Source organism: Gracilinanus agilis, chromosome 4 (assembly GCF_016433145.1).
Source record: "Gracilinanus agilis isolate LMUSP501 chromosome 4, AgileGrace, whole genome shotgun sequence".
NCBI classification, from domain to species: Eukaryota; Metazoa; Chordata; class Mammalia; order Didelphimorphia; family Didelphidae; genus Gracilinanus; species Gracilinanus agilis.
Genome location: NC_058133.1, coordinates 322,059,526 through 322,082,682, shown reverse-complemented (window position 1 = coordinate 322,082,682; position 23,157 = coordinate 322,059,526). Strand labels below are relative to the sequence as shown.

Here is a 23,157-nt window from a genome sequence, read left to right as displayed (position 1 = left end):
CTCTCTTTCTCTCTCTCTCTCTCTCTCTCTCTCTCTCTCTCTCTCTCTCTCTCTCTCTCTCTCTCTCTTTCTTTTTCCCTCTCTTTCCCTCTCTCTCTCTCTCTCTCTCTCTCTCTCTCTCTCTCAATTTCCCTACTTTCACTCTTCCTATTTGTAAATAAACTACCATAAAGTCATCCTGATTTGGGTCTTTAATTTGGAATTGCGTAATCAATTCCTGGCGACCAAAACTCTTAAATATTCAGTCAAACCATAATTTTTACTCCTTACAGCTAATATTTCAAAACTAGTGAAGAGCTTATAAAAAAGGCCACTTAGAATATAACTAATGCTAATGCAATAACATTTTTATAGAAGAAAGCCAAGAATTCTATGAAGAACCTGAATTAAATAAAAAATCATTTATTAAGCACTTCTGTGTCAAATACTTTGCTAAGTATCAGGGATACAAATAAAAAAAGGTGAGACCGTCCCTGCTCTCAAGAAGCCCATTCTCTAGACGGGGAAGACAGCACACAGAGAAAGTTCAGCTGCAAATGAAGAATCCCACAAGTTCTAAGGCTGTGAAGGCACTGAAGATAGCAAAGTCCAGTGTTCCATGAGCTATTCTGATGACCTGAACTAAAGAAAGAAGAGGGAGGTTATGATTACCAAAAGGTAAGCCAAGTCCAGAAGATCCCAGGTAAATGAAGGTAGAATCTCAGAGGGAACCACACAAGTAAAAGGAAAAGTAACCCCACTCTCTAAAGCACCGTACCCTATATATAGAAAAACTATTCAGAAACAAATGTGCACTTACTGCAGCTTAAAGGTTCTCAATCGTCTTCTCTAATATAACTGCAATTACCACTACTCCTCAGGCTAGACAGAAGTATAAGGAATCAAATTAACCAGTTACACTTTCATGCTACAAATCCACTCAAAACTGCCAAGTTCAACTTTATAATCAAAAGGGAATTTGAAAGTCCTGTAGTAACTTAAGGTCCTGGAGTTAAAATAAAGATCATTAATGGGACCGGTGTGTATATCCCACCCAAGATCAGAAGCATGAGAATGTCATTCTATGACAGAATTAAATGATTTTTTAAAAAATAGATTTTGCTTAGCAAGGACTTTGTGAAGTAAATTTTTTTGTAAAATGTCAATAAAATGAACTATAATTATGAGCCTATAATTTGTCCTCAATTTAAGGTAACATCTTCATGTTTTCAGTGATGCCACTAAAAAGACAGAATAGATAGGCAGGCCAAAGCAATTTTTTCCTAATTATTTTAGTCACTGGTGGTTTTGTTTTTTAAGTGAGTAATTTAGGGCTTTTCCTATTGGTAATAAGAATGTTAATTAAGATATCTAACTCTTTCAGAAAACTATATTAAATTTGATTAATGTCTTTTTCAAAAAATGATTTGGGGGCAGCTGGGTAGCTCAGTGGAGTGAGAGTCAGGCCTAGAGACAGGAGGTCCTAGGTTCAAACCCGGCCTCAGCCACTTCCCAGCTGTGTGACCCTGGGCAAGTCACTTGACCCCCATTGCCCACCCTTACCAATCTTCCACCTATGAGACAATACACCGAAGTACAAGGGTTTAAAAAAAAATGATTTGATATTGATCAAAAGAGGATCTTAACCTTTTTGAATGTATCATGGACCCCTCTGGCATTCCAGTGAAGCCTACCAACCACTTCTCAGAATCATGTATTTAAATCTGTTAAATAAAATTCATAGAATTACAAAGAAAATCAATTATATTGAAATGCAAATGTCAAAATGTTGATTTTTTAAAAACAAATCTGAAAAGCCTAAGTTAAGAATTTTGTTCTAAGAGGAACATCAAAAGAGTGTGCCTCCTAAAACTTAATAGATCAAAGGAGAGAATAATGATCAAAAGAAGCTGCTTATAACATTGATTACATTTCCCAAAAAACAGAGTCAGGATCCAACTCCAGGTTCTTTGATTCCAGAGTTTACACTTTTTGATATTAATGAATTAAGGCTATTCTCACCAGACTGTATTCATGCTTCCTAAAATGAGGCAGCCACCACCACCTAGATAGGTTAAAGTAAGAATGAAGGGTGATTTGGTGGTGAAAACCTAGGAGTTTACTCTTCTTTCTTATGCTAACTCTTTGCTTCCAAAAAATAGGTCTCTTGCTATTTTTCTGAAACTTGCTATAGGATTTTCAATAACTAGCTGAAGACAAAAAAATAAAAGGAAGGAAAACCTTTGATAAGTAAGGGAAAGTGAAGTTACTATATTCAATGATTTTCCCAAGGTCACAGAATAAGTCTTTGCCAGTTAATAGGCTTGACCAAATGCTTTAATTTTGGTAGAAAAGGAAAATATAGTCCTGCTGAGTGGTCTGAATGACAGAATGGGCTATGGTTGGATGTCCACTACCTACACTTTCATAATAATAATGACTCATTTATAGAAAATAGTATGTATTACAAAGCACTTTTCACATATCCTTATTTTTCCTTATAATTCCTAGGTAGTACAAATATTATTTTACTTTATAAGTAAGTTCAGAAGTGGAACTTGAATGCAAGTTTCTCTGATTTCACATATATTTCGCCAAACTTCAATTAGAGTGACTGATGGGCTGTTTTACTTCTCTTGAAAATCTAAAAGTATAGTTATAAAATTTGTATAAAACAAAAAAAAACTCTTATCTTCCTAATGTGTTTGGGGAGAAAACTTATATTTTCATCATATAACATTTTCTTCCACAAGAGAGCAAACTTTTGATGTTCCTCCTAAAGCAAGGAATCTTATCCTGGGACCTCCAGATTTGTTTCTTAAAAAATTTGTTTCCAAAAAAAATAACTGCATTTCAGTATAATTGGTTTCTTTTATAATTCTATTCATTTTATTTTTTTGGATTTGGTATCTACCTTAGAAGAGTTGTTGCTTTTTTTTTTTTTTTTTTTTTTTTAATCCTCACTATCTTTCTTAGTATCAAATCTAAGGGCAAGAGCTAGGCAGTTGGAGTTTAGTGACTTGCCCAGAGTCACACAGGTAGAAAATGTAAGAGGACAGATTTAAACTCTGATCCTCCCCATTGTAGGCCTGGTGTTCTATCAACTGTGTTACCTAGCTGTCCCACTTTAGAATTAATCTTCCTAATTATTGGTTAATGTTTTGTGTCCTTTATTATTTGGGTTGATCTTGGGCAAAATAATTACATTCCTATAGTGAAGATGAGGTTCCTTTTCCATAAAACGAGGGGGTTGGACTAGATATCTAAGAGGCTATGAAAAGGCAAGGACAGAGAAGAGGACAGGAAAGGGGTGGAGGAAATAAGAGGGGCTCAGGGAGAAAGAGAGGAAGGAGAAAAAAAGAGACAGGACGGGAAAAGAAAAGGGGTGGGGAGGAGAGAGAGAAGGAGGGAGAGACGGTGACAGAAGGAAGGAGAGACAGAGACACAAAGGGATAGGTACAGAGGCTCAGATAGAAGAGGAGAGAAAGAGAGAGAAAGAGAGATAGGGAGAATGATAAGCTGAAGGGCGGGCAGAGGAGCTGACTCGCTGTAAAATGGACAGAGATCGAAAGAGCTCCGGACCCCAAAGGGCCCCTCCTGGAGCACCCGGCTCAGGACCCGAGGCCAGCCAGCTCACCATACTGCCTGTTCTCCGGGTCCGGCTGGAAGGTGAAGTGAGCTACATGCCGCCTCTGGGCCAAGTTCCCAGTTGCAGAAGGCAGAAGGAAAAGCCGCTCGAGCCGAGCGCCTCCCAGCTGTCGACGGAGCCTAGCTGCCTCCACGATCCCGGCCCGCACTCGCACCCACCGCGCTGTAGTAGTTGCCGCCGCCATCCTCTCACAGCACCCGCTGCAGACAGACTGTCAGCAGATACAGCTGAAAACACGCTGCCGGGATGGGGAGGGGGTGGGGAGGAGGTACCTGAGGCGACTTTCTGATTGGCAAAGCAGTCAGGGCGATCACGTGAGACTGACCAATCGTATCTCGGAATTCGGGGGCGGGGACGGGGCACAAGAGAAATGGGGCGTTTTTTTAAGAGTGGGCCTGCGCACTAGGATAGGCAAGGAGGAGCAGACTGGAGGCGGAGCGTGTAAGGTCACACTACTCTGAACTGGGCTCTGGGAGTCGCTGGGCCTGGGCTGCGGATTGGGCTTGGGCATGGGTCTACGCCTGGACAAGTTTAACTAGGATTTTTCTGGTACCAACTAGAATGCATTTTTTTTTTGAGAGAGAGGTAGGGTAGCTTTTTAACCTAACGCCTTTATTCCACTGTTTACCCTCTTCTCTCCTAGTACCTGCCACCTGTTGTCATTCAGTTTAGAACTTTGGAAAAAGTAGCTGAATTATTGGTTTGAAGTTATCATCAACTTCTGGAGAATGGGCATCACATGCATCTAAATCCGGGGAGTGCCAAACTGCCCCTTTAGTTTCTGATAGAAGGACTGATTTTTCCACCTCTCTTTTCAGGATTTAGTTTAGCCAAATACTAAGATTTTCTTCTCAAAAATCTTACATGAATGTTAGCACTCTAGAAGTCTGAAGGAATTAACGTTTTAAAGAATTTAACAAATCTTGTCTCAACACCTTCTTTTAGATGAGGCTATGGAATGTCCAAAAGTTAAGCCAAAATAATACAGTCCTAAGAAATTAGGGCTTTACCAATGTATGGCAAATCTGTTGTAGCAGACTAATATAAAAGGAAATATTAGAGCTAAAGGCAAAGAAAGAGGGGGAGATAGGGACTGAAAGGAAGAAACTAGGAACTAGGATGACTCCTAGAAACTGAAGTCTGAGAGTTCTGCCATTCACAAACTATATGGACCTCAGTTTCCTCATCTATAAAACAAGGGAATTGACCTAAATGACTTTTAAGATTTCTTCCTATTTGAAGCCAAAGTCAGATAAGATAGTGTTAGAAGATATCCCTATTGCATATGATGCATGCTTTAGTTTTTAATTAAATCCTATCATATTACAATTATAGCATATTTCATAGTTTTAGCATAAATTAGTGTTGTGCTTTTTCAAAGGCTTTTCCTGCATCTGTTGAGATAATCTGGTGGGTTTTTATATTTTTGTTATTAATGATTAATCATGTTGATTGTTTTCCTAATACTGAACCATGCTTGCATCCATGAAATAAATCCAACTTGGTCATAATGAATGATTTCTTGAATGATTTATTAAATGAAGAGTCTATCTTTTATGACAGGATTTATTTTAAATTTTTTTAATTAAATCTGACCTCAGACACTTCCCTAGCTGTGGGACCCTGACCCTATATGACTTAACCCTCATTGCCTAACCCTTACCACTCTTCTGCCTTGGAACCAAACATAGTATTGATTCAAAGATGGAAGGTAAGAGTTTTTTTAATATTTTTAATTAAAAAATAAAAATGTTGAATTGATATTCATTAATGATATTAATCTATAGTTTGCTTATGCTTCCCTTTTAGGATTATACAAATGGATAGTAAACATTATTTAAATAATTCTCTTGTATGTATTTCAGGACTTAAAAGGATTTTTCTCTTTTTAGTAGTTTCCTTTACAACTAGATATATTTTCTTTTTAAGATTTGATTTGTCTTCTTTTAGTTGAGATCTTTTAAATTTTGAAGATAATTCCTCTAATTCTTCTAAGGCAGGGTAAATGCGCTCTCTAAGCACCAAATCCCTGTAAGTTATACTCATTTTAAGGTTCTAATCTCCTTTTCTAGATCTCTTTTCTCCCTTGGGAACATTCATTAGTGGTATCTACCCCACCAACACCACTGAAACAAGATTTCCCTGTTTCTTCTCTCCTCCCTCCATTTCAATCCTTGCCATTGCCTCTTTGCTCGTTCTCCTGTAGGTTCTCTTCTTCCTGAGAGTCTACTGGAATTATTTTTGCTTCATTTTCAGCCTTTGACTTAATTATAGGTATATCACACATCCTTCCTCTATTTTCTTCCTTCTTTCCCCTCTTTTTGTAATTTAATCGCACAAAAATCATCTACTAGAGAAGATAACATGTAAATAGCTAGGTACATACATGATATATAGTGAATATCTTGTTTCCTCCAAATCCCAGCTATTCCATAATGTTTCAGGCCTGTTTTTTCACCATCACTTCTGTTTATTTATGTTTTCAACCCAGTCACTGTGTTTAGAAAGAGATTTCTTATTAGTCTCTCTGTTATTTTGTTGCTGCCTTAGTTGCTGTATTTGTTTTTTCTTCTTATATCTCTGTTGCCCCGAGTGTTTGAAAAGCAAACAATTTCTTCAGGTCCGGTTTTCTTTCTAGGAATGTTTCAAATGATTCTTTCTTACTGAATATCCATCTTTTGGTATTAATGGTTAGTCTCAGATTTGCAGAGGTCACTTTAGGCTACCTTTTGATTTCCTTTCCGTTTTAGAATACATTATTCCATTCCCTCTTGAGGAGTCTAGTGGGTAAAAAAAAAAAATCTTATGTTATTTGACTTCCTTTCTTTAAATTTAAAGGTCTTTTTCCTGGTCACTTGCAAAATTTATTGTTTATCAATAAAATTGCTAAATATAACCACTATGTGTGAAGGAGTTTATAGCTTTGAATTTTTTTTTCCTAAATGTGACCTATAGATTTTTTCAATTGGCACTTTGTTTTCTGTGTTTAGATACCTTTGGGCAGTTTTCTTGTATGATTTCATACATTGTGTTTAGGTTTCTTTTATTTATGTTCTTCTGGGAGACCTATAATCTTTAAATCAGTTGTTGATTCACTTTCCTTTCTCTTACAATATTTATTCAGTTACCTGAACTCTATGTTTAATCTGGAGGCCATATTATCTTCTACTACCACTATCTTCACTGTTGGTTGTCTGCCTGTGCTCAAGTTCTTTAGCCAAGTTTTCCTCCTTTAGTAATTTCAGCTTACTTACCCTCTTACTGACTTTTTGACTCCCAATCACTTGATAACACTTTTCCTAGAGGCTGTATCTCAAAACTCTCTCAGCCTTCTCCCACACTGGGCAATTCATGGTTCACTAGCCTTAGTCTTTGCCTCCTGGGGATAGAGTTCTATCTACTAGCCCTAGGTAAATACTAGACTCCTTCCCTCAGTATTAGTTGAGTACCTACACCCCTGTCCTGCCCCAGTTCTTTATGTTCCTCAGTTCTCTGGCTGAGTTGTGTTGATGCACAGAGCACTGCCCCACCCTTGTTCTTTTTTGCTATCCTACTGTTGCAGATTGAATAAATTTCTGCCATTCAGATTTCCAAGACACTGGAAATAATAGGGGAGGGGAGAAAATAGTTAAGTTCTGCTACATAGCATAGGTTGGCCTGTGCAGCCTAAATACCTGGAGTATGGTGAGTAGTAGGGAACTGATTAAACAAATTAAGTGTTAAGGGATATGGTGCTAGTTCATCAGACTTCTTTAGGATGCTCAGCATCCTAGATGGAAACAGCTTAAATTGCTTTATCTCTTGTGTATAATTCTTATTTTTGAGAGGTTTAAGAGATTGTTAGTATTAAAAAAAATATCTAGTGATCTATCTTGCTGGTCCATCCATCTTGGTGATATATTTTATATTTCATGCTTTTCATATTAACATACTATCTGTTATCTAATGCAAGTGCAGATCTATAAAACACCAAAATTAACAATACCAAGCTATATACTTCTATTTTCCTGCAAATATTCTTATCCTACTAAGCCCTCAACCTTCCAATCTGATACTTATGAGTCTTTAGGATCCAATCTATATTAAGGCACTCTATCATCATTGTTCTCTCAGTCAGTAGGTTATTAATAATTTAACTCATATCATGTTCCAGACCCTTGAAGATGCAAAGGCAAAAACAGTCCCTTGCTTCAAGGAGCTTATATTTTAATGAGATATATGTAAATAACTAATAGATACAATGACTTCCTCCATATATCCCAGGATATAAATATATATGTACATATATATATTTATATATATATGTCTTTGTCTTAGGATGCAGCTAAGTGGATCAATGGATAAAGTGCCAAGTTTGGAGTCAGGAAGACCTGAGTTCTAATATGATGTCAGATTCCTTGCTACCTGTGTGATGCTGAACAAGTTGTATAAGCTCTGTTTGCCTTAATCTACTAGAGAAGGAAATGGCAAACCACTCTAGCATTTTTGCCAAGAAAGCCCCACAGGGTCAGAAAGAGAATGTCTGAAAAACAATAAATATATACCTTGTTTGCATATAGTTGTTTGCATATCATTTCCCTTTTAAATTGTAAGTTCTTTGAAAACGGTAATCTTTCTGGCCTTTCTTTGCATCCCCAGCACTTAACTAAGTACCTGCCATTTAGTAGGAATTTAATAAATGTTTCTTGACTTGTCTATATGAACAGTAATTTATGAAGGGAAGGAACTAACAATTTGGGAATGGGTGTGGAATTGGGAAGAAGGTAGTATTTGAATTGTCTTGAAATAAGCCAGAAAAACTAATAGGTTAGGTCAGACATGAAGGACAAAGACACAAAGGCACAGTATGAAAAATGGAGAGCCATGTTCAAAGAAGAGTAAGTAGTCCAGTATAGATGACTGATACTGAGTAAAGAGCAGTAAAGTATATTCAAGTCTAAAAGACTTGAAATGTAGGAAGGGAACAGGTTATAAAGAGACCTAAATGCTAAAAAGATATTTATATTTGATCCTAGAAGTAACAGGGAACCATTAGAAGAACCATTAAGCAAGCAAGTGACATGGCCAAGGTACTCTGTCATCCTTATTCTTGGCACCTGACCACAGAGAGATTAGAGTGAGGAGACACTTGAGGCAGAGAAAACAGTTTGGAGGCAATTGTATTGTGAAGGTAAAAGGACAAGATTTGACAGTGGATCAGATATGTGGGATGAGTGCAAGTGAGGACTTGAGGATGACACCAAGGCTACAGGCTAGGTTCCTAGGAAGGTTTGCATACCTTTTAAAGTAATAGGAAAGTTCAGAGGAATGAGGATCTGAGAAAAAAGATGATCTCTATTTTCATCATGTTGAGTTTGAGATATCTAGAGGACACACAATTCAAAATATCAAAGAGTTAGTGATACAGGTCTGTAGCTAAGGAGAGCATCAAAGTCTGGAAATCATCTGTACTATGGCAATAATTGAACCCTTCCAAAAGGAGAAGGCAACCAATAATGTTAAATGTCACATAGAGGACAGGTAACTTAGAGAAGGCAGATTCAATTGAGGGATAAAGTTGGAAGCATCAGCAAGCACACTTTCATATGATAAACTTCAATACACATCTGCCAACCATGACTGCAGAAACCTTTGTTATGAAGTCCCTTAGAGACATTGGGTGACCACTACCTCTGCTTTTCATATTTTATGTTATGTGTATGTCTTTCACAATTGACCAGAGGCAGAATTGTGGAGCTGAACATTTTTATCCTGATCTTTATAGGTACCACCTCATCAATGAACCTTGAGCACATATATTCAAATCTAGTTTAGGCAGCTTTACATATTCTAGTATACTTTTCATCCATATTGTTATTTCTTCCAGAATTGGTAAGCAGGACACAATAAATACTTCCACGAATTCATTGTGTAATGGGAGGAAGATTAGTCTTCTAGTCAGAAAATTTGATTTAAATCACTGCTCTGGTCAGATGTATGGAGAAGGGAAGAATTTATGACCAAACAAGAGATAGAGAACATTATAAGATATAAAATGAATAATTTTTTATTATATAAAATTAAAAAGGGGTTGTATAAGCAAAACCAATGCAACCAAGATGAGAAGGGAAACAACAAATTGGGAGAGAAAGTTTTATAACACATTTCTCTATAAAGGTCTGATTTCTGAAATGTATAAATAAGTCAAATTTATAAGGATCCAAGTCTTTCCCCAATTGATAAATGATCAAATGATATGAATAGGCAGTTTTTAGATGAAGAAATCAAAGCTTTCAATGATCATGTGAAAAAATGTCCTAAATCCTTCTTAATTAGAGAAATGCAAATGAAAACAACTCTGAGGTACCACCTTACAACTATCAGATTAGCCAATATGACAGTAAAGGAAAATAATAAATGTTTGTGCTATCAGGACTGATGAACAAAATGATTTCAGAGAGAATTGGAAAAACCTATATGAACTGATGCAGAGTGAAATAAGCAAGAACATTATACACTGTAACTGAAATATTGTGGAACAATCAAATGTGATAGACTTTGCTACTAACAGCAATATAATTGATCTGGGACAATTCTGAGGGACTTATGAAAAAGACTGCTACATATCTCCAGAGAAAGAACTGTTGGAGTATAAATACCGATGAAAACATATGATTTATCACTTATTTATTTGGATATATAATTTATTTTCATTTTTAAGTTTATTCACTTAAAAATGAATAATATGGAAATATGCTTTGTGTGATAATGCATATATAACCAAGATTAAATTGCTTGTCAACTCTGGGAGAGGGGAGGGAGGGAAGAAAGGAGGGAGACAACATGAATAATATAACTTTTGAGAAACTAATGTGGAAATTTGTTATTAAGATAAAATAAAGACATAAAAAAAATAAATCACAGCTCTGAAAGTAGCTATGTTAAGCCTATGTTGGCAATCCTATGGCACACGTTATATATTATTCAAGTGAATAATCTTAAAAATATTCTGGAGATATGTAGCAGTCTTTTCCTTTCTCCACACGTGGCTGAGGATTTTTCTAATATGACCTACCCCTCTACCCAACAGCCCAATGGGAGCACTTCCTCCCCTGTCCCCCCCAACCCCACCCCCTGTCTAGGATAAGGTGGAGGAGTTCCCATGTGGCATGAAGTTTGCTGTTTGGGCACTGTCTCTAAAAGCTTCACCATCACTGCCCTGGGCAAATTATGAACCTCTCCGAGACTCAGTTTCCTCATGGGGATTATATGTGTATATGTGTGTGTATAACATATATATATATATATATATATATATATATATATATAATCTTTACTTTCTGTCTTAAAATCAATGCTATGTATTAATTCTAAGACAGAAGAGCAGTAAGGGCTAGGCAATAGGGGTTAAGTGACTTGCCCAGGATCACACAACTAGAAAGTATCTGAGGCCAGATTTGGATGCAGAACCTCTCATCTCTAGCCTGGCTCTCAATTTGCTGAATCACCTACTCACTCCCTACATGGGAATAATTATCCATCTCACAGGGCTGTTGCCAGGAAACTTCACAAAATGTTGAAGGAACTTCAAAATGTTGTATAAATGTAATCTAATGCAAAGTCATTTACATATGCCATGACTTCAAGCTTGGAGTATTTGTTTTATAATGATTTGTACCATAAAGAGTGATAGATTGTACTCAAATCCACATTCTGATGCTTAGTAGCTAGCTGACCACAGGCAAGTGATTTACTCTTACAGTGCCATTTTTTTTACTTGTAAAATGTTAATAACAATAGATGAACAGCTTGCCTGACAGAGACTATCTTCCTTTACAACCCAATCATTAGTGATAACTCCTACAAAAGATCTTTAAAGATCCTGCCCAGTTATTACCATTTGTTCTCTCTTGAAATTAATTTATATACGCTTTATATTTAGTTCTGTATATGTTGTTCCCCTTTCTCCAGAGCTTAAAGTGAATTATTTATTTATTAAGATTCAGATCAACAAATTATTACTTTTATCTCTTAGTTAATCAATTTACAAATTCTCTGCAGCTGTTTCAGTGAAAACCCCTAGGATAGTAGTTACCCCAAGATAAAATCTTGAGTCAATACATAATTAATTATGATTTTGCTTTTCCAGTAAAAGTTCCAAGGCAATGCTTCCAGGATAATTGCAGTTAGTTGGAAAAAAACTAGATCCCACTATCTATCTAACTTCTTTTGAGATACAGTAAGGCCCCATATCTGCCAGGGATATGTTACTATCATGGATGGTAAAATTGCCAGTAGAAGCAAACATCTGCTGGTCCTGTATGTCATATGATTTTCTTGTATATACATACATATAATAAATTTTAATTACTAAATTGAACACATAGTAAGATATTACCAACATTAAATACAGTAATAATAAAGTACATTATTCATTATTATACAGTACTTTACAGTAGCTCCCTTTATTCTTAGGATAAGTGAAAGCAGAAGAACTGGTAGGCAGAGAAGCCACTTCCAGGGCATGAACTATGTGTTAGCCCTTTTCCTCCCCTAGAGGCAGCCCCCTTCCTGCCTCCATCTCTTTCCTGGAATGACTGAGGGTAACTGAAACTACAGAAGAAACAACCACAGATAAGGGGGAACTACTGTACTGATTTTTCTTAGCTCTATAAAGGCTGATTTCACCTCTACATCCTGTATAAATCCAACATATGCTTATATATGGCCAGGAATTATATTCACAATAACAGTATACCTGTTACCAATGTTTATACTTTCCTACATTAACATGATTTTAAGACTAAAAACTACTTTTTAGATAGATATCCAAAGATTTCCCTTTGGTAATCATTTTTCATCAATCAGACTTTTAGACAATGTAGGTTACTAGTCAACCTAAAGGAAGCCTAGGGAAGCAAGGTAGGGGATATATGGTGGTGTATCCTATTGACCATGGCAGCAACTCTAGCCTTCCCATATTCCAACCTTAAAAAGCAAAATTGGAGGCTGCCTTCATGCCATGATTTTTGTCTTTTTTTGGTGGTGGGGAGTGGGAGAACCACCTCTTCAAGGTTCCACTTGTTTAAAAATAACTACTCTGCTACTTGGCCCAGAGTTTCTTCCCCTGTTTTCTAGCCTGAAATTCCCACAATGAAAGCACCTCCTCTGAATTAGACAAAAAAGTTCACAACATTGTTTCTAACAAGACTACTACTAAATTGCATCTATTGGAAAAGAGAGAAAAACTATCTTTCATTGGCACCCTTTATTGTTATATTATCACATATAATAATATTATTATTGTTATTAAATATTGCTTCCAGACTTCAAAATTATGCAAAATTATACACATACTGGGTAACTTCATCACCCCATCCTTTTCATCCCCCTTTTATACATGATATTCTCCTATTAATATGTAAGTTTCTTGAGGGCAAAGCCTGCCTTTTTGTTTATATTCATTATCTCTAGCACTTAACACGGTACCTAACTCATAGCTAGCATTTAATAAATGCTGGTTTCTTTCCTTTTTTTCTTTAACTACTTACCACAAGTCATACAACTTTTTTGGTCCTCAGTTTTCTCATCTATAAGATGAAAGGGTTGTTATAAAATAGATTAGAAGGAAGCATCTTTTACAGCTGTTATTCAGGAGAAGGAATGGAATTCCAGACCAAAACAAAAGATAACAGTGATCATAAAAGATAAAATAGACCATTTTGAGTACATGATATTGAAAAGCAAAATCAGCAAACTAGAATAGGAAGTGCTACTGTCAACTGGGGGGGGGGGGAAGAATCTTTGCATCAATTTTTTATAAACATTTAATATCTGAGATACTTAGGGAAATAGCACAAATATATAATCCTTGGCCCAGGGCTCCCCAAGATTTAGGGCTTACATGGACTAAATACAATCCTAAGGCCTGTGCCAGAAGTGTCTTCATCTCTCTTTGGTTCATTATGCCTCTAACCAGTTCATTACAGGGAAATCTCCCAATACAAAAGAGGTAGAAAAGACAGAAAGTTGTAAATGCTAGATTACAAATTTTTTTAATGATTTTTCTTTAACAAACTGTGACTTCCCAATTCCTTCTTTCCTCTAAGATAAAAGCAGCCTCACTGACAATAACCCACTGACCTGACCAACACCTAAGAATCTTTTCTGCTGAGGAAAAAAACTGAATTGGATTTAATTTCAGCCTTAGATACCTCCTAGCTGTATGATCCTGGGCAAGTCACTTAACCCTAATTGTTTAGCCTTTACTTCAATTCTGCCTTAGAATTGATATTTAGTCTTGATTCTAAGACAAATGGAAAGAGTTTTTAAAAATTGAATTGGATACTTTCATGATAAAGCTAATACTTCAGGCTGAGTTTGGAATGTACATAAAGATCTAGAAAGAGACCATTGATTGATACAATTAGAAAAAATCACTGTTCTTATTACAAAAACCTAAATTAATAAGCTCCAGGACTATCTGGGAGAACTCCACATCATTTCTGCACTTGGCAATCATATGGGAATTCTCTTCACCTCATTAATGTAGTAAGACTATCTAACAGACTAAGAAACTCCTGGGGAACAAAGCAATCTTTCAATTTCCATTCAAAAAACTATACACACACACACACACACACACACACATATATATAAAACCAATAATGGTAAGTTCACTTTCTAGATGAGAGATATAATAAATATCTTAAATTGGCATCAATGATATACAAACAATATATAAACGATGTCCACACATATATGCACACATATACATAACTATCATTCCCTTAAAGATAAATGGTAAAAAAATATGAATAAGCATTTCTTTATAGAAAAATTAGAGATCTACAAACCAAGACAATCTGAGGTTTTGTCTCATATCCTTCAAGTTGGAAAAGATGACAAAATATGTGGGAAGGTTGTGGGAAGAGAGGCATACTAGTGCTTTGTTGGTGGAACGATATCAATATAACCATTTTGGAAAACATAATTTGGAATTATGCAATTAAAATTACTTATACCATAAAGAAGACATTAAGAAGAAGAAAGTTCCAATATATACCAAAACATTTAAAGCAGCACCATTTTATGATAGCAAAGAATTAGAAACAAAGTCTTTGCCCATCAATTGGGGAATGGCTAAACAAATTATAATATAGGAATGGAATAGAATGTTGCTGGGCTATAAGAAATGACAAGTGTGATTAAAACAAAGAAATATGGAAAGAACTAAATGAACTGATGCAGAATGAAGTAAGCAAAAGCAAGAAAATAATATACACAAAGTCTATAACAATGAAAATGGAAAGAATAAACATAGAAAAAATCAAGACCAACCGTTGCAAAATTACAAAAAATAAGCATAGTTAGAAAAAAGAAATATAAGAAGACACCGCCCCATACCTTTTGCAGAGATAAGATGTTCACCGGTGTTGCACATTGCACAAATTTTCAGACTTTTTCATATACTGATCAGTTATGCTGATTTTTCCCTCTTCTTTTTCTTTTTCATTTCAGCCTCTAAAAAATACTATTTGCTATGATGTTGTTCTCCAGGAAGGAGAAGAGGAATGCTACTGAAAAAAAAATATGGTGATGTAAAAAACAAAAGACATCAATAAAATTTTATTTAAATAAATATATTTTAGAAGAATCATTATGTACAGTCAGAATTTGTGCTATGATAGTAGCTATGGCTAAAGGAATCAAACTGTTGTGAGAGGACTTGCAAAACATTACTTTTAAGTTCTAACCATTTAAATTAGACCATCTTGATCCTAGATAGCTTTGTTAGTCTATAGAGCCTTTGAACTATTAGAAAATAAAGAGCTAACTAAAGATTCAAGTAGGTTTGATTGCTCTGTTTTGTTTTTACCCACAGCTAGGTTTCTACATCCCAATTCACTGCAATAATTCATTCCTTTATGTCTCTTAAAATATTGTTCTATCTCAAATATTCTTCATCTTAACTTTTACTATACTCAGTGCATTAAAGACGATTCCACATTTTTGAACCAACTAGAATAATATATCCTGCTACAGATTAGCTAATACAAAATTTGTTGTTCAGTTGTTTTCAACTCTACATGAACCCATTTGGGATTTTCTTTGCAAAGATATTGGGATCATTTGACATTTCCTTTTCAAATTCATTTTACAGAAGAGGAACTAAGGCAAACAGGTTAAGTGACTTGCACAGGGTCACACAGCTATTATGCATATTAATCCATATTTGAACTCAGGTCTTTCTGTCTTCAAGGCCAACACACTATCTACTGTGCCGCCTATCTTCCCATGGTACAAAATTAAGATCCTAGCATTAATTAAGATCATTGTCTTATTCAACTCCTGAAACTACTGACCTATGAGCGCTTAAGTGAAGTGATTTCCTTTATTCAGAATAGTTTAATATGTTGATCCTCAAAGAGGAGATTCTGTCAAAGAAATGTGGCTGAAAATTGAATTAGGTCATTTCTAGTTAAAGATTGTGTTATTAGCATTAGTGACTATTCTGAATATTAATAATAAACTGATTTTTAATATATTGTTACTTTTTTCTCCCCTTCTAATTCCTCAGACTATCTTGGGATAGAAAGATATCTTAGAACATGGAGAATCTATTTCAAATTTGATATTTCTTCCTCAAAACTAAAAATGTTTGTATTTTAAACTAATGTCAAATTAAATTGTTTCTATCAGACTTATACCTCAAACTTGAAATATAGTATTCATATATTTTATTCAATACTCACAATCTTTTGTGATGACCCAGACATTTAATAACTACATGGACTATCAACTTAAGTTCACCTCAGAACACTTAATTGTACAAATTCAAAAAACAAATTTTACAAAATTGCCATAGGCTTATGCCTGCCTTCATGCTAGGAAGGGCCTATTTCAACACCAATAATAATTATGAGGAGGGAAGTACAAGTAAAATAACTAAAAATGGAACAAAAAATAGACAAAGGAAAAATAATTCTTAAAAAAAGCTTGTGCTTTTTTGTTAGCTTCTACCTTCTTTGTTAGATAGCAACTTATATCTCTTCTCACTTTCTAAGCCAAATTCCTTGAAAAAGTTCTCTTGTGTGCCTCCATCTTCCCATTCTTTCTAAACTCTTTGCGACTTAGCTTCCAACCTTGTCATTCACCTAAAATCACTGCCTAATGACTTTTCTTGGTCCTCATCCCTTTTGGCCTCTCTGTACCATTGTTGGGTTGATCATTATCTCAAAAATGTCTTAAACTTAACATATCTAAATCAGAACTCATTATTTTTCTACCCAAATGCACAGATCTCCTAAGCTTCCCTATAATTGTGGAAGGTACCACGGCTCTTCTGATCACTCAGATACACACATTCAGAGTAACACTTGAATACTTACTTTAATTCATAAGACATATGCAAACCATTGCCAAATCTTGATGCTTTCCCTCTCATATTTCTAATATTAGTCCCCTTCTCTCCACTCACACAGCTACCAGCCTAGCTCAGGCTCCCATCACCTCTTCCCTGCACTTTTGCAATTGTCTTCAAATTTGTCTTCCTGCTTTGTCTCCCTCAATTCAGTTATCTATCTAAAGCAGTGATGGGCAAACTTTTTAAAAAGGGGGCCAAAGGAAAGGAAATACTCATCTGTCAGTCTATTTCTAAGGCAACTCTTTCGAAGTTTCATTGTATTGTATCCTACTCATTGTATTCGCCAGATTAGGAATAATGTCACACAGCAGGATAGAACATTTCAGGGGGTCACATCTGGCCCACAGGCCATAGTTTGCCCATTACTGATCTAAAGCATATCTGCCATGCTGACTTCCCTCGAGAGTCAATCTGACCATAGGACATCCTCTTTCCTCTTACAATCAGTAAAATCTAATGGCTCCCTATTACCTCTATGATCAAAAATAAACTCCTCTGACATTTTAAAGTTATCCACTTTGCCCCTTTCCAAACTTTTTATGATCCATTCATATTGAGCTACTCATGAATTCCTCACACAGAAAACCCTCTTCTCTTCCTTCCTAATTAGTTTTCTGTCACTGCCTCTCCTCCTTGCCTAGAAGTCCCTCCTTCCTCATTATCAGCCTCTTAAAACCTGTGCCTTCTTACAAGACTCAACACAAACACCAACTTCTGCAGATTTTTCCAGGTCCTCCCTTATATTCCCCTTTAAAGTAGCTGTGAAGCACTGTGCATCTCATTTATATCCATTTATGTACAATTTGTCTCCCCTATTAGAATATACCATCTTTGAGGACAAGAAATGTTTCTGGTTTTTACTTTGTTGGCTAAAAACTTCATCCAGTGCTTGTTGTGTAGAAAATACTTAATAAATGCCTATTGATCAGATGATCAATTTCTAGCCTCTTCAGAAGAGAAGACAAAGAGGAGAAAGGCAAGGAAGTCAGGAAGGCCAAAAAAAAAGGGACGGGGAAAAAAGAGAGGAAAAAAGCAGCAGAATGCCTGGCCGTTTTAGTAAATTTTCATATTGAAAATAGATCAATAATGATGTGTTACTAATGAAATTTCCTCCCTCCACCCCCCCTTTTAAGTGGAGTTAGAAAGCTGAAGAGGATATGGGAAGAGGAGCAAGAGATTTCCTTTTAGGCAGGAAAGAAAGTAAGGATGGCCTCAGACTAGATGAATAGATTGCCACCTACTGGTCTATTGTTGCACGGAAACCTATTCTCCTTTCCTTGCTGACCTCTCCCCCAAATCAATCAGTTAGCCCATCTATAAGTATTAAGTTCCTATGCCGGTTACTCTGCCAGACACTGGGGACATAAATATAAAGAATGAAAAATCCTTACCCTCAAGGAACTTACATTCCAAAGAATACACATACTCTGCTGTGAATTCCTTTAAAGACAAGTCTTTCATTCATTCTCTATTACATATGTTCCAGAGAAGTATAGCAATGATTTAAATCTTTACATTTTAAATGACTGGCTGACCCTATCATAGTCATTTCTGAGAGAAGAATTGAAAGAATGGAGTGAAGGGGCACAGAATAAAAATCCTTCTAATTCTAAAATTTACCTCTAGCAAAAGATACCAAAGACAGACTTGTCGTTTGTCTATTTTTGACATTTTCTCCTGAGGGCAATCTTGATTAGTGAGCCTCCCAGGAAATTGGTCAAGGAAACAAGGAAAAGGGGGGCTGCCAGGACGACGGGAGTAGATCAGAATCATACTGAGGACACCATAAACAGAGGGACAAGGATGAAAATGATGATAGAATGTGCTATAAAATTAAAATGGTAAGTTGTAGTACCTGAGTTACAGCTCTTGGTGGCACACTTTAACAATAATGACTGCTTCTCTAGAGAATAGTGCAGAATACCAATATGTGTAGAATTTAAAAGGTTTAAATTACTGGAATCATATCCATTCCTGAGAGCCTGATGGCAGATAAAGGAAGGAAAGGAAGGGAGGTCTATGGAGATAGGAGGAAAGGGCAAAGACAGGAGGGACTGGAGGCAAAGAAATAAAAATTCATTTCAAAATTTTACTTCCAGATCAAGGCATCAAAGATGAGCTTCAGTTTATTATTCTGCCACAGAACTTTAGAGTTGGATGAGAACCACAATAGACATCTGGCTTGACCCATACGTGAACAAGAATCCCCATACCTGAGAAGTGGCCATCTAGCTTTTGCTCAAAAACCTTAAGAAGGTGAATGCCCTGCCTCCGAAGGCAGTCCACTCTACCTTGATACAGATGGATTTTTCTTCCTTATATTTATCCTAAATTTACCCATTTGTAGCTTCTACCCATTGCACTTAGTTCTTTCCTCAAGTGCAAAGAATAACAGATGGCCTCTTTCTATATGGAAGTCCTTCAAATAATTGAAAGTTGTTAGATTAAAATTAATAACTCTTGGTTCTCATTTTCCATAGAGTTTATTAATAATCACTTGAAATCCCAAGGCCATTTGCTGTCTTAGTTACTCTCTAGTCAATCCCTGGGAATTTTTATGAATTGACTTTCAGAGATGCTTTATTATCCTAATCTGTTGATTTCCACTTAAAAGTATTTCCAAGCACTTGTGAAAAATTAATATTGGGAGAGGTGGCTAGATGGCTCAGTGGATGGACAGCCAGACCCAGAGATGAGAGGTCCTGCATTCAGATATGACCTCAGACTCTTCCTAACTGTGTGACCCTGGGCAAGTCCCGTAGCCCCATGGCCTAGCCCTTGCCACTCTTCTGCCTTAGAACCAATACATAGAATTGATTCTAAGATGGATGGTAAGGGTTTAAAAAAGATAAAATTAATATTGATTTGCAATATTTTTTGAAAAAATTGTTTCCCTTTTGGCCTCCAAAAACCTTTTGATGTGTTAAAACTCAAATAGTCTCTCTCCAAGGCTATGAAAGTGAGTTGTGTCCTCTCTTCTTTTGTCTAGAATCTCTTGTCTTTGTTAAGGATAACAGGGAGTAAAGGCCTATCACTGGGCTGGATTTTCTTACAGGGAGAGTGGAGACATGTTACCTATTTATTTGTAAAGAAGAACTCTCTCAGATAATATTGGTCAGTTCCATCCACCATAGTGGTCCAACCACATAGTGAGGAGGAAAGGATAGCTTGGTGTCCTCCTGACTCACCTTTTCCTGGGATGAAGTTCTGAGGGAGCAGTTGTGGTCTCTGAAGCTACTTCCAAAATGTCTGTTTCTCAATTAAAGATGTCTAAGGGAAGGACTAGATGATGACCTCAGAAGGGATATATATTGGCTTGTGCTACAGGAACTCTCTCCCTTTTTATCACCCAGCCTAGCTGCTTAGTTGCTTGCTCTCTCTTGGGCCTCCCACCTTCTGCCCCACTCAAGTTCTCTGGGTTCTGTTCAGACTATGGAGTCCACTAGCTAATTAGAAATCTGAAGTGGCCATTTAATAAATTAAGTTTAATAAATATAGTCTCCAGAGAATTTCTTTCATTATACATTTACCCAAGGCTTCCTAATCAAATCACTGGTAATTTAGAAACCAGTAATTAGAGGGTTCATGATTTAAAGACATTCTTTTATTGAATTCATTAAGAAATACTGTTGGGGTAGCTAGATGGGTTAGTGGATAGAACATCAGGCCTAGAGATGGGAGGTCCTGTGTTTAAATCTAGCTGCAGACACTTCCTATCTGTGTGACTCTGGACAAAGTCACTTTACACGAGTTGCCTAGCCCTTACCACTCTTCTGCCTTGGAATTGATAGTATGGATTCCAAGATAGAAAATAAAGGTTTTATATATTTATATATGTATGTATCTCTGCCACATTGCATCCCAGAGTCTTGAAAACCCAAGTAAAACTTTTTTGGTCCTCCCTTGGTACCAGAGAAATCTGATTTTTTTCTTTTTCTTTTAAAGGGTGTTTAGAGTACCTTATTGTAAAATTTGAAATAAGTACTTGGTCATAGGTTTATATATAAGTCAATGTTAAGAAAGCTCTACATTTCTAGCCTTTATATGTCATCTGCTGGCCTTTGCATTTTGTTTTTGCAAACTTGATTATTTTAGCTTTAAAAAAAGAAATTGTGTATATTTATGGCATTAAAAGATAAATATATTGATATTGCAGGATACCATACATATATTTTATGCATTTATGAGTTTTTAAATTTTTTCTGGGCTATCTATTGGTCTTCACATGTTGTCTGTGGCTTCTGCAAAGCTTCCAGAAAATTCCATTTAATTTCTTATGTTGACCCATGCTAGGAAACCATGATAGGGAAAGTCAAAATGTGAAAGGGATACCTATTATGTGGTGTTATAGATTAAAGACTGGTTTTGGAATAAAAGGACCTAGATTTGAACTACTTATTCCCTGTACAACCTTGAATAAGCTACTGAGGTCCCTCACACTCAATTTCTTCAGCTATAAAGTAAAAGTTATATTGGGTGCCCTCTAAAGTCCCTTTTAGCTTTATTTCCACTTCCATTACAGTGTACAAAATAGTAGTAACTAGGTGGCATGATGGGTAAAGCACTAGGCCTGGAGTCAGGTAAGCCTGAGATCAAATTTGGCCTCAAATAGATTACTAATTTATGACCCTGGGAAAATTATTTAACCTCTATTTGCCTCATTTTCTTCATCTGTAAAATGAGGATAATAGCATTTACCTTCCAGTGTCATTATGAGAATCAAACAAGATAATAATTGTAAAGGACTTTATATAATGTCTGGCACATAGTAAACTCTATATAAATGTTAGCTATTATTAATTTATTATTGCATTTGTATACCTAGATCTACCATGATGCCTGGTACATAGTAAATACTTAGATGAATGTTCTATCCATCCATCTGTCTTTCTATTTATTTATCTATCTATCTATCTACCTATCTATCACAAATCACAATATGATATATGCTATAGAAGTGATGCTAGGGTCTTAAAAGCTATGCCAATAGAGCACAAACTCTTGGCGGGTTCCATCAAGCTGGAAAGTCTTCGAATATAGACCTAATGAAAAACTGTTTGTTCCCTGAGAATTAACTTAGGATAAGTTGAGGGAGGCTTAAAGATTGGATACAATCAATTGGGGAGGAAGGGGTCCACCACAACTCATTAAATCGCTGACTAAGGCATTAGAAGAATTGAGAACTACATAAGTGGGGAAAGGGTCCATCGTGATAAAGTCATGGATACTTGAGATATAAAAGTAAATATTTTATAAGTTCAGAAGTTCATATGCTGAATTTCTTTCAAGGTAGACTCCCCTAAACATAACATATTTTCCCTCTGAAAGATGACTATATCACTCTAGAGCAAAAAATGAATAATATGGAAATAGGTATCAAGTGACAACATTTGTACAACCCAGTGGAATTGCTTGTTGGCTCTGGGAGTGGGAAGGGAACAGGGGAGGAAAAGAAAATTAATCATGTAAATATGGGAAAATATTCTAAAAAAATAAATACATGAAAGATGACTATATTTTGTAGATAGGTTATAATATAAGCTTAAAGAAAATATAATTTCATTGGTGAAAGTATTCCCTCCAAAGGCACAGATCAAAATCCCTCTACAACTTTGTATATATTCTTCTAGAGTATCTACAGCCAAAAATATTTGTCAACTTGCAACCAACCTGGGAATGAGCCACTAAATTTGGCCAGGTTGGTTCTTGGACAATAGGCACACCATCTGCCTTTTTCTAGCAAATTATCAGCATAGCTTTTAAAAAAATGAAGATCACCTTAACACCAACATGAGGAATAAAAGGAAGCCTTGATTATTTTTATGTTGTGCTGAACTCCAAAGAGTGAAAACTATTTTATAATTTTTAAAAGATGGTGATTAACTACTAGATAATTATTTGAGATGAACTATTGAACAGGCAATTGAAATTAACTACAAGATAGGCCAGTGATGGTGAACCTTTTAGAGATGGAGTGCCAGGCCCCACCTCTACCCCACCCCCTAGACCAGGTTCCATGCCCCTCCCTCTCACTGAGTACTGGGTCCACCCTGCCCCACACAGAGAAGGGAGAGAGTGCTCCCATCAGGCTACTGGGAAGAGGACGGGTAAAATGATGAATGTT

At 36.1% G+C, this 23,157-nt stretch overlaps 1 protein-coding gene across 1 annotated transcript in view; it reads right to left on the bottom strand.

Annotated features, from left to right (window-relative positions):
* BCKDHB (branched chain keto acid dehydrogenase E1 subunit beta) overlaps positions 1-3,819 on the bottom strand; it is a 294,285-nt gene extending 290,466 nt beyond the window's left edge. The window contains exon 1 of the mRNA XM_044676237.1: positions 3,617-3,819. Within this exon, the coding sequence (XP_044532172.1) occupies positions 3,617-3,812 (196 nt within the window). The 5' untranslated portion in view covers positions 3,813-3,819. The remainder of the gene's footprint in view (positions 1-3,616) is intronic.
* Positions 3,820-23,157: the final 19,338 nt, after the last annotated feature.